At 36.9% G+C, this 13,242-nt stretch overlaps 1 protein-coding gene across 1 annotated transcript in view; it reads left to right on the forward strand.

The window, feature by feature from the left end:
* Window positions 1–13,242, forward strand: part of COG6 (component of oligomeric golgi complex 6) — a 101,517-nt gene that overhangs the window by 36,573 nt on the left and 51,702 nt on the right. The window contains exons 5-8 of the mRNA XM_077810697.1: window positions 584–695; window positions 4,028–4,110; window positions 4,345–4,415; window positions 6,777–6,870. Of these exons, the coding sequence (XP_077666823.1) occupies window positions 584–695; window positions 4,028–4,110; window positions 4,345–4,415; window positions 6,777–6,870 (360 nt within the window). The remainder of the gene's footprint in view (window positions 1–583; window positions 696–4,027; window positions 4,111–4,344; window positions 4,416–6,776; window positions 6,871–13,242) is intronic.

The raw sequence follows: 13,242 nt of genomic DNA on the forward strand, positions 1-13,242 counted from the left end.
TATTCTATGATTCTATGATGTGGGAACTGGCTAATATGTTTTTGAGGGTGTATGGAATTAGTAAATGACTCCTGACAGTGTGTTCTTAAATAGAAATTGCATCTGTTTTCCAGAAAATAGGTGAGTTAATGTGCCAGATGTTTCTGGTTCTTCTGTTCTGGTGTTCTGTGGGTACAGCCTTTTTTTCATCTGTGAAAACTTGAGCTAAAGGCTGAGGCAGACTTCATTCTCACAATGAACTTCTTGAAAGGAAATGACAGGCATATATTGAACTATGGAAGTGTGGATACCTGTGCCAGATAATCTATGATATAAATGCTAACTGAATATTTTAATAACTTGTTCCTACTTTCAAATACATGGGCTCACATTGCTGAGTAAAATCGATGAAGATGTGTGTGAGCTTAGTAGGTAATAATATCAGGTATATGGTGATGCAATTTAATTATCTGAGGGCAAGATTGCACTATTAGAAGTAGCTAGAGCATTGATTTTTAAAATACTGATATTTTCAAAAATCAGTACGTGCAAAATAAGTTGGAGATAATATAAAAAACTAATGTCCTTGGCACTTTTATTACAGTCAAAGACTAGAAATGAAAGCACAAGTTACAGGTGCTTTCATAGAAAAATTCCAACTGAGTCCTGGTGAAATGAACGTTCTTCGAGGCACAAGAGATGGCCCAATTACTGAGGTAACTCATAATACATTATAAGTTTTTTTTTGTACTGAGTTAAAAACACAATCATACATTATAGACCTTCCTATCACACCATTACTTTCCTTTTATATAGAATGAATTCATCTCTTAATGGAATGACGAGCTTCTGATAAATTTCGTGTGTGTGTGAGGATATCATAATGAGTAAAAATAATCAGAGTAAAAATTTCTGTTCTGATTAATGACTTTGATGAGGGGCAGTAAAACTGATATTTTAATGTTGTATTTCTCCTCCACTATAAAAAGATTTTTTTTAAAGCCTCAAATTCTGTATTTTTAGTTTGTTAAAACTCTGTATTGACCAAGTAAAGAAACTGAACAGTTTGTGGTACTTTCAGATCGTGTAACACCACTGTTGTGTGTGTATATATTTTGCTTGGCTACTGCAATATTTAAAGTGTTTAAGTTGATTTAAAGTAGGACTTTCCCTCATTGTTTCATTTGTTGTTGTTTGAAATATTAGGTGCTGACTCACTTATTTTTAGTCACCTTCTAAACTAAGTTTTTAAACATATTGATATGTTTTTGCTTAAAGCACATTGTTCTTTGGTGAGAGCAATTAAAATATCCAGAGAATTAAGTACATTTAATAGCTTTTATTATTTTAGTTACATGGAAACTTTCAATGAAATACTGAGTCTCAGTAGGTATTCTGTATCTCATTTCCACAGACATCCTGTTAACAGTGAGAGCATTATTAAAGACATGGAGCAGATAGCCATAAACAATACTAACAAAAGCACAAATGAAAGCATGTTAAATGATCATGCACTTGAGTAATTGCCATGTATTTAATAAAACACCAAATGTTACCTTGCAAGAAACATTTGAGTTGTGATAGAAAACAGTAAGTTCAAAATACAGACATTTTCATAAAACAGTTTTCTCAAATGTTTACGTATCAAGGCTCTAATCCAAAATTCCTTGAGGGTTTGTTTTTTTAATTGACTTCAGTGGATTTTGGATTAGGCCCTAACCTTTATTTCTGTAGTTATCTCTATGCTCCTCCTCCTCGCATGTAGAAGGCAATCCTGCAAGATGCTGCATGCCCTCTAATCCAGTTACAGTTGAGGGAGTGCAGTAGCTCACAAGATCAAGTCCTAAAAGATTCTCTTACCCATTCCTGAATGAAGTTGCTGAAGTTCAGACTCTGACAGAAACTAAACTAAATCCATATCCTAACCCTTCTCACTACACCACACCTGTGAAAAAGGGAGTTCTCTGCTGTCTTCCTCCTTGCTTTCCTGGGAGAAAATGTATATTTCCTCCTGGTGAGCTCTCCAACAATGGCAAGAAGATCATTTCTCCCTTACCCTGTCCAAATGGAGTATGGGCTATGAATCCATGAAACTCCTTTCATGTTTTCTCTCTTCTCTTTGTACAGGAAGGGATGGAGAAGAGTAGGGACATGAGCACCCACATAATTGAGTAAATTTACTCAACGTTTGGCTCAGGGCAGAGCAGGGAACATTCCTTTGTTGTGCATTCTTTTTAATCTACCTAAGACTGTGCAGAAATTGTGCGAATAGAATTGCAGTTGGGGGTACTGAAGCAGCAGACTAGATGATGCACAATCAGCTAGTTACAAGTCTAGTGTGGACCTGGACTGTTGATAATTCCAGTGTTTTTTAAAAATATATTGTAGGACTTGAGAATTACATTCCTCAGAATTGAAAAACACAGTTGGTAACACTGTATCAGAAGATAGTTTTATTTGATTCTTACCTTTACTACAGGTGATAACAAAATACAGTAGTTGATTATACAATCAATGACTACTTCAAGTAAACAAAACAATTTTTAAAATTAGATTTCCTGTGTAAAAGTATAGTGAATGTCTAGTGGACCATGATGACCTCATGTGTGTCCTCCAATAATTAAGCACAGTAGGATTAATTCAGAAAGCTACCAGACAACTATTGTGCTATGCTAGCAGAAAATTTATGATGCATGTTAGCTTTGATTTCTTTGCTTTTATTATTTTCTGTCAGAAATTTACTATTTTTGTTACCTAGCTTACAGTGTGTGAATTTGCAAAGCTGTTCTCAAATCCCCACTCCCTCACTCATGCATTAAAAACTTTAAAATACCAGCCTCTTTAATCTAAAAGTATCTGTAGAATAATTTTTAATCTGTTGTCTAAACTCATTTTGGCCAAAGTTTACTGTGCAGGTTGACATGCATGCACTACAAAGTATTATGAACTTCTTAGGAAATAAAAAGTTGACACATGCCCAATGTCACTGTCTCTAAATCTGAAATAGTACAGAGAGATTTTTAAACGATAAAAAACACTTCTGAAGTTGTTTCAGATTTCAGATATTTTCTCTGGGGAGACCTTGTATGTCAAAATTAATCAGAGATTAACTTTGCCTTTTAATGTTTATTTAAATGAAAGAAAACCTATATTTTGCTGCCATGTTGGTTATAAATCCCCCAAATCAGGGACAGTAATGGAAATATGGTACATCCTTAGTGATAACACAAAATACAAAAAAATGACTATTGTGGGAGTCTTTTTAACTGCTGATAGTGTATTGTATATTTTTGGCTTTTATTTTGATATGCAGAATGATTTATGATTAAAAAACTCTGGATTTTATTTTGTCTACTGCAAATACTTAGTTTCCTTAGTGGGTTATTATTCCATTCATATTTGAACAAGAATTAATGGAGAAGAAAGAGGCATAGGGAGGAATGATAAATTCAATTTTTTTCATATTTGATTTGCGATGGCAGTGGGTTCTTCAGTCGGATAAGCAAGTGAAGCTGCTGGAGATGTGAAATTGAACCCAATGTGGGAGAGGTCAGACGGTAGATGTAATAAATGTTTGTCGAAACTCTAGATATGGCAGAGGTCACAAAGTGGAATGTGTGCAGAGCAGAGGTTTCCTAATTGTGATCCATGGAACATTTGCTGGTGTTCCAAACATGCTGCTTCTGTGCTGCTGGCTGTTGCCATTTTTATCACTGGAGAAAATCCAAACAGAAGAGGAAAAGCAGGTAGTCTGATGGCTCTGTTTCAAAAGAGGAGACAAAATGTTCATTGCACAAAAGTCATTCCAGCGTTACTTTTCCATGTATGTGATTGCTGTGGTTGCCGCAAAGCTGCTGTGAGCATGTGTGAGCTATGGAGGAGACGTTCTGCCCAGTTCCATACGCCACTTCATCCAAAAATCCTGACTTCTAATGTCAAATAGTTGTCAGTACAACCTCCAGTATAGCATTTTAGTACTATTATTAAGTTTATTTTTCTTCATTTAAAAACTGGAAATGTTTTAAATCATGAAATTCCTTTTTTAAAGGATTTTTTCAAGGCATTAGGAAGAGTAAAGCAAATTCATAATGATGTCAAGATTCTTCTCCGTACAAACCAACAGAGAACAGGGTGAGTTTAATCTGAATAATTGCAAAGAAGTCATTTAATAGTTAAAACAGTAATTGTATGGAGATGCCTTATTTGTTCTTTCAAATGATGACAAAAGGCACTGCAAATCTGAACAAAATGTACACTTAATATAAGTCATTCATTTTTAAATTTCCATTTCTTTATAATGCTAACTTGTAAATTTAGATTTTATATGCTTCTATAAACATCTAATAAAATATTTTTATTTTGTAGCCTAGAAATTATGGAACAGATGGCTTTGCTCCAAGAGACTTCTTATGAGCGACTTTACAGATGGGCTCAAAGTAGGGTTACACCTTTGTTTTTGTTTTTAGAAGATTTAGATTTATGAATATTAGGGTGGTCAACTTTTTAGTTTTTTAAAATGGGGGTAATCTTAGCTAGAACCTTTTCTTTGACTAAATTAGAAGGACATCTAAAACATTACAGTTGTTGACAGTTGTTTTCAAACTACGGGTCACGACCCAGTACTGGGTCGCAGAATGTAAGGTACGGGGTCGTGGCGTCTCTGGTCAGCACCACTGACCGGACCATTAAATGTCCTGTCGGCAGTGCTACCCGGCTAAGGCAGGCTAGTCCCTACCTGTTCTGACACCACACTGCACCCCAGAAGAGCCCAGCAGCAGGTCTGGCTCCTCGGTGGGGGGGCCACAGCACTCCACGCACAGCTCCCGCTCCGAGCAGCAGCTCTGCACTCCCATTGGCTGGTTCCCACAGCCACTGGGAGCTGGGGGAGGGTGGTGACTGTGGGCGAGAGCTGCTCGGAGGCGCTTGCGTACCTCTGCCTAGGAGCCGGACCTGCTGCTGGCTGCTTCCGGGGCGCAGCGTGATCCATGGTGCTAGGACAGGCAGAAAGCCTGCCTTAGCACCCTCCTGTGCTGCTGACTGGGAGCCTGCACCCCAAGCCGGAGCCCCTTCTACACCCCAAACCCCTCATCCCTGGCCCACCCCAGAGCCTGCACCCCAACCCTCTGCCCCAGCCCAGAGCCCCCTCCCATACCCTGAAGCCCTCATTCCCGGCCCCACCCCACAGCCCTCACCCCCGCACCCCAGCCCTATGCCCCAGTCCTGAGCCCCTCCCATACCCCAAACCCCTCATCCCCAGGTCCGTTGGGTTGCCGGTATCAACAATTTTCTTGAACTGGGTTGCCAGAAAAAAAGTTTGAAAACCATTGCTGTAGAAAGACCTGTGTAATTGGCTAGTAGCTGGGAACTAAACCAGTCACCAAGAGATTCTGTTCCTTCTCTTTGAGCTGCACTTATATTACAGGGCTGATCTGGACTCTGTTGTTAAAACTAATTTCTTGCTTGTCACATGACTTTCTTCCATGGCTAGAATCCTAAATGAATAAAATTTGGTACGCCAGGGACATACTACTGGGACATAGGACATCGTGTTCTGACTTTTTGATGGTTTCAGGAAAGTTCTGATGAGTGCTAACTGGCAATCATTAACCGTAGTTTAGAATGTAGGAGTGGTTTGATGCTACAGAAAGCGTATTTAGTTTTGGAATGTTCTTTGTTTCAATAGTAATATTTTATTCTTTCCTCAAATAACTACTTTCTATTTTAGTTCTAAGATTCAAGATTTCCCAAAACATGTTGGCAATGTAAAATGCAAATGTTCTGTATCTCTCTTCTGTAAGAGATTAAAAGGGAGATTCCTGGGACCAGCTGATATTGTCAGTGAATTTATGGGTTAGTTTTTTGTCAGCGGAGACCTAAATTTATTTTCATCTTAGATCACATGGAAAATGAGATTGATAGTTGCAGCCAACTCCTTAATGGAAGTTTATCCATATCAGAAATCAAACTACACAATTTGACATGATTGTATCAGCCTTTTCACATGAATTATATAAGACTAAAAAGTCATAGTACATCCATCACTTAAAAAGCCACTCATGTATAAAGCTGCTCAAAACTAAATCTGCTTTCATTTTCCCAATAATTGTCATAGAATGTTGCAATTCCTTATTTACTGCCAGAGTTTTGCTGGTTGGAAGCTTGTACAGCTCTTACCACTGATTTTTGTCTGCAGTTGTGGGTGCCCAGAACTCCTAAAAATCATACGTTCAGTATGCACAAACTGAGACACTCAAAATCAATGGCCAGTGTGAGAATTTTGCCTTTAAGTGGCTTTATTCCATTTTGAGCTAGCTTGTTTCTTGCAGTGTAGGAGTGTCTGGTTATCTCTTTGTAGGCACTGCTTCGTTTAAAATTGAGGTAAAATGTGCAGTCTTTTAAAACCATCTTTATTTAAATTTGTATACAGTAGTACTCCTGGTTTAAAAATACGAACTTGATGGCATGCACAAATCTGTATTCAGTAAGCCTCATTTTATATTGTTTTTAAAAATTGTTAAGAATTGAGAACCACATCACTCACCTAGAAAACTACTGCTCAAGGGGAAATTATAGTGATACAGACATGGACAACCTGTTACATATTCTGAAAGTTATATTGTAAAATGAAGAGACTCTACTTGTAACCTAATATCTTTCTGGGACTTTCTCTCCTAACTCTCTTTATTTCCTGCATGATTTATTTATTTCCTGCATGATAGCAAGACTTAAGAGACGTTATAGCATCTTTACTGTCTAAATAACATAGGTTTACCTAATATTGTATTGCTATTTTATAGGTGAGTGCAGGACTTTGACGCAAGAATCATGTGACATTTCTCCAGTTCTCACCCAGGCCATGGAAGCCCTGCAGGATAGACCTGTTCTGTATAAGTAAGTAAACATTTATGATTATTTCTTACACATGTAGGGTATCTTTTCTTCTCTTAGCAAATAGATCCATTCCAAGTCTATAACACAGGTACATACGTGTACAAACAATGATACTGAACATGATGATGATTAGTCTGGCATAAAATTTTAAGAAAGGCACGTTTCAGTGTCTCTAAACTTTCAGTGTATTGTTTGTGCAATCACTGTACAAGAAGTCTCGCTGCTGGTCTTCTGCAAACATATTTGGGATTCATTTCAAATAAAATGTTACACCAGCTATACTTTCCTCCAATTAAAATGTGAATGTGTGTGCTCCCTTAAGGTTTTTTTGTTTTGTTTTAGGGGGGCTAGTCTAGGTTTCCTTTGTCGGAATGCAAGTCAGCTAATTACCCTATTTACTTGTGGAAAGTAAAAATTTGCCAAACCCTACTTATTTTTATACAGATTCTACCAATACTTTAGAGTATTTCCTATTCTGTAAATTATAGTAGTCCATTAAAAGCAATGTATTAAATATATATTCCCTACATGCTTTCTTTTCATATGAAGAACGCACTTGAAGATGTTAGGTCTTCCAGTTCAGTGCATTGCTTAAAAAGTTAATGATGAAGTATAAACTACTGTATGTGGTTTAAAATGGAGATCGTATGACAGCCTCATTTCCTGCATTGTTGGAGGCTCCCAGTCAAGGCCTTGGTCAGGATTTACAGGGCTTGATCCAAAATGCACAAGTACATTTCTTCACTAGTACTAATGGGGGATCAGGGTGAATTGTGTGTTCTCCAGGTTTCCATCTTGCTCATATCCCCTCCTCTCCTGGTCTATGTTTAGCCTTTCCCACCAACATGAATAAAGTTAATTCTGTTTTTTTTTTCTGTCTTTTGAATTCTTTAACTTTCTACTTTAATAACATAACTTTAACTTTTAAAATATAAATTTTTGTTTTATAAAGAAAGGACATTGTATGTGTAACTATTCTATTGACATCAAGAAAACTTTATTTATTTATTTCCTGCACTACAGTAAATGGACTGCACAAGCTAAAGAGTAACTAGTTATCTTCTGTAGTGAATGCTTAATTCTTGATCAGAATTTTCTAACAAGACTTTTAAACCTAAATCCAGTTTGCTGATAACAAATGCAAATTAACCACAAGGTGGCACTATCAGAACTGTCTTTGTTTTTGCTTGGGATGCTCATGTTAGCATGTTATGCATTGTACTGCATTTAGCCTGGATAGAGCAAAATACTTAAGTGTGTCAAATTTTTAGCAGAAGATTAGTCACTTTGACTTCAATATGACTATTTAAGTGCTTAAAGTTAGGTAAGGGCTTATGTGCTTTGCTGAATTAGGGCCTTATGAGCAATATTATTTGTGGCAGAATTGAAAGAAAGTAATCATGCTGAACATCAAACTCTTGAAATAACATCAGAAATTCATTTTCTTTTTCCAGCCATTGTGTTGTGACTTGAATGCAGAGTTAATTTTCAGTAATTATATGTGTAAGTAATTTGAAACAAAAGTAATTTTAAATAGAAATAAAAAATATTTTTATCTCCTTCTGGGGATAAATGGAGATTCCTTAAATCTCTCCCCAATGCCCTTTTCAGACCAGTTTAGGGTATGCCACAATATTGCTCACTATATTTTATTAGAGTCATATTATACAATACTTCTACAATAAATACTGTGTTGTGTTTAAATATTCCCACTTCAAAACCTTGGAAAGTGCAGTGATGTGTTATTAACCTTTACAGCAAGTTTCTGATCTTTGGTAATGCCAGTACTACTGTCTGTGGGAAAGATATTTCAGATATCTTTTGAAGGTTCTTTGCGGTCAAGTCAGATGTCTGTTCTTGCTGCAAAACTAAGAGTGTGAAAGAAATTGTTTCCCATAAATGAAAAGGTAAACACTAATGAAACACCCTGTTGGTGCTTTATAAAACCTCAAGGAACACGGCTGCTACTCTGAAACCTGTCATTATGTGAGGCACTGAATTTAGCCGTATGGAGTGGAAATCTATCAACTTCCCACTGAATCCATCTGATGAAGTGAGCTGTAGCTCACAAAAGCTTATGCTCAAATAAATTTGTTAGTCTCTAAGGTACCACAAGTCCTCCTTTTCTTTTTGCGGATACTGACTAATACGGTTGCTACTCTGAAACCTGCTTCAGTTAAAGGTCTCGAAGGGCTTGTCTACACCGGCACTTTACAGTGCTGCAACTTTCTTGCTCGGTGGTGAAAAAACACCCCCCTGAGCGCTGCAAGTTCGAGCACTGTAAAGACAGTGCACCAGTGCAGGGAGCTACTCCCCTTGTGGAGGTGGGTTTTTTATAGCGCTGGGAGAGCCACAGCAGCGCTTTAGCGTTTCCAGTGAACACATGCCCTAAATCTTTACTAGAGCCAATAGTAGGCTTTCACAAAAAGAACAGAGGTGGTAGTTTGTGATATAATTTACCGGCCATAAAGTTTCTACCTAATTAGGAATAACATTTAAAGTATGTTCAGTTTTTTTTCTGAGTGAGAGCGAATCTTCACAACAAAGTCAGGTTGAGTTATAACTGAAGTTTTCCCACGAATTACGTGGTGCATTAAGCTTGAGCTAACTAGTTCGGGAAGGGGGTTGAAACTTAAGCTGGCAATGCAGTGGAGATGCAACTGCTTCAGATACCACATCTCCTCTGAAGCTAATCATTTGTGCTGCTAATTAAATCACTCTGTAACTAGAGTGTGGTTTTGAAGTATGGTCACTGGAGCTAGGCTAGCTCAAGTGCAGTTACCTCGTGTGTGCTAATTTGAGCTAACTGTGCTTTGGTTAGGAAATGATCATCCTTTTTATTTAAGTGTTTCAAGAATGGCAATAATGTTTGTCATAATCGTAATATTTTATGACACAAAGGTTGCAATGAAAAAATGTGTTCAAATTAGTTTGTAAAATCAATGTATTTTGGAAACATTCTCAGTATTTTAGAAACTTAATTTCTCATTAGTGTTCGTATAATTTTTAAATTTGAGAGATACTTGAACATTTTAGATTAATTGTGAATCCAGGGTGATGCCAAAAAAGGAAGAAATGTACATAAAGTGATACTATGTTATGGTGATTTGACTTGAAGATTCTATTTTTTTACTCTTTTTTCCATTTAAAAACAAAACCAAAAAACCACAGCTATTCTTGCACACAATCCAGTAGTGGAACAAACACTTCAAAAGTGTTCAAACCTGGTATTGTCCTCCTTGATGAGATTTTCAGAGATTTCAACAGTGCTGTTGTGCTAACTGAAAGCCAGCTGTCTTCCCAAAAAATTTGTGCTTACATTTAATACAGAGTCTTCCTAAGACAAGCAAAAATTCGGAAAATAGGGAACAGGCAACAGTAGAAAAATCTGCAATTTTTCTTTTAATATGTTGGGTTTTGTCTTGTTAAAATTTAGTTAACAAAACTTATTAGCAATACTGACATACTTCCTGGAACTGCAGTCAGTCCAGAGCAACTGAAATAAATGCGTCATCTGGGTCTTCACTTCCTCTTCCCAGCTAGAATAAAGACAAATTTGAAAACTGTGGGTTTTGTAGATGACGCATGAGCAGCCACAGCAAGAAAGGACATTTCCCTGCTGATTTCTCAAGGTTTTCTCCACCCTCTTCCCTCCCCAATCTCCAATTATAGCTCCACTGGGAATATGGCCTATTGTTGGAAGAGAAGCTAAAGGAATCCAAATACTATTTTCCTTCTCCATAATGAATACTTATAATAAATCTGTAGTAAATGCACCATTTCAAGTGCAGATAATAATTTGTTATTGCTGAATTTTTATACAATGCAATAGAATTATGTCATAATTATATTGTATTCTATTGAGGGTAAAAAGAAAAATATAATTTTCTATTTCCTCTTGCAAACATAATTGTCAGTATTATGTTACAGTTCTCAAAACCGAGGGGGACAAAATTACAAGATCTAGTCATTTGCCAAATCTGATACTCCGTAATATCATTGCTTGTTTGGAAGAAAGAATCAATTTGGTTTGTGCAAAACACCTATGGTCTTGTGCTATTTTTTTCGGGGGGGAGAAACATGACTGCTGTCCCTATGCTGTAGATAATGAGTTGACATAAGCGATTTAGTGCTTTACTCAGATACTCTTCCTAAATACTAAAATTCATTTAAAAATAAATCTTTCACTTGATTTACCTAGCAGTAGCATTTGTTTTGTGTACATTTTTTTACCAATGGGTGGCAAGCAGACTTAATTTGGGGATAAAAATATAATGGATTATGCAGAAATTTAAGTACCTATCAATGTGCTTATTGTTTGCAAAAAAATAACTAGCAATTTATAGTCAAGATAAATAAGGAGTACTTGTGGCACCTTAGAGACTAACAAATTTATTTGAGCATAAGCTTTCGTGAGCTACAGCTCACTTCATCGGATGCATGCAGTGGAACATACAGTGGGGTGATTTTATATACACAGAGAACATGAAACAGTGGGTGTTACTATACACACTGTAACGAGAGTGATCAGGTAAGGTGAGCTATTACCAGCAGGGGGGAGAGAGGAAAAAACAAAACAAAAAACCTTTTGTAGTGATAATCAAGGTGGGCCATTTCCAGCAGTTGACAAGAAAGTCTGAGGAACAGGTGTGGGGGGGTAATAAACATGGGGAAATAGTTTTACTTTGTGTTATGACCCATCCACTCCCAGTCTTTATTCAAGCCTAATGTAATGGTGTTCAGTTTGCAAATTAATTCCAAATCAGCAGTCTCTCGTTGGAGTCTGTTTCTGAAGTTTTTTTGTTGAAAAATTGCGACTTTTAGATCTGTAATCGAGTGACAAGAGAGATTGAAGTGTTCTCCGACTGGTTTTTTTTGAATGTCATAATTCTTGACTTCTGATTGGTGTCCATTTATTCTTTTACGTAGAGACTGTCTGGTTTGGCCAATGTACATGGCAGAGGGGCATTGCTGGCACATGATGGCATATATCACATATGCTTTAAAAAGCAAAAACCCTTGCAATCTCAGTGTATATTTTAAAAAAAAGTTCTTATTGGTACATGACTGTCACAAATCCTTCTTTACCTTATGACATACAGAATGGGATTCTGTCCCCACAAAATTTCTTGAAAATGCTGTAGAGCTTTCCTCAGCCTTTGGAAGCAGGGGGCAGTAACACCCCTATTTAGAACATTCTGATAGTGTATGATTACTTTTTCCTCTTTTGCAGAGAGACAAGATTGCCAGAATTTGTATAAAGTTTCAAGATGCATTTGCTTTGTGTTCACAGGCTTAGAGGGGAAGTAAAAGTAGATATACCAAATAAAATAAAATAAAAAAGAATAAAGAGGAAATATATACTGTAGTAATTAATATAAACCAGAAGCTAGGAATTATAGAAAATTGATCCGAGAAGCAAAAGAAAACAAGGAAAAAATCTATATCCAGCAGAGATAAGGACCCATAAGGAGGAATTTATGTATACAAAAATAATTATAACAGTGATATCCATCTGTTACTAGTTGGAAATGGTAGAATTGTCAGTAATAATGCAGCAAAGGCAGAAGTATTAAATATTTGGGAAAAAGTTAAATAATGTAGTCATACCATATTATGATAATACTACACTTTCCATTAGTAACTCCGGAGGATGTTAGAGCAGCTACTAAACTAAACATTTTAAAATCATCGGGGCTGGATAGTTAGCATCCACAAATTTTAAAAGAGCTGGTCAAGTAGCCCTCTGGACCAGCAGGAGAGTGGGGTGGGAGGAGGTATTTTTTCATGCTTTGTGTGTATATAAAAAGATCTTCTACACTTTCCACAGTATGCATCTGATGAAGTGAGCTGTAGCTCACAAAAGCTTATGCTCAAATAAATTGGTTAGTCTCTAAGGTGCCACAAGTTCTCCTTTTCTTTTTGCGAATACAGACTAACACAGCTGTTACTCTGAAAACTGGACCATGAATGTTGGTTTTCAATAAGTATTAGAACACTGGGGAAGTTCCCGAAGACTTGAAGAAAAATATTTGTGCCAATATTTAAAAAGTTTAAATGGGATGATATTGGTAATTATACTCCAGTCAGCCTGACCTTGATCCTGGGCAAAATAATGTAATGATTCATATAAGACTCTATTAATAAAGAATTTAAAGGAGGGTATGTAATGGGGTGTTCCCTCACACTAGCCTGGAAAGAGTTAATGTGGCCCTGATAGACCACACCTGAGGAAGAGTCAGGCTTGATAAGCAACCACTGATTGAGAATGAAGCCCAGCTGAGCAGGCAGGGCTAGTATAAAGCCAGGAAATATGCAGCAGACAGAGAGCTGCAGCATGAAGGCCTCAATAACTCTGGGTTTAGAGCGGGA

Source organism: Eretmochelys imbricata, chromosome 1 (assembly GCF_965152235.1).
Source record: "Eretmochelys imbricata isolate rEreImb1 chromosome 1, rEreImb1.hap1, whole genome shotgun sequence".
Classification (NCBI taxonomy): Eukaryota; Metazoa; Chordata; order Testudines; family Cheloniidae; genus Eretmochelys; species Eretmochelys imbricata.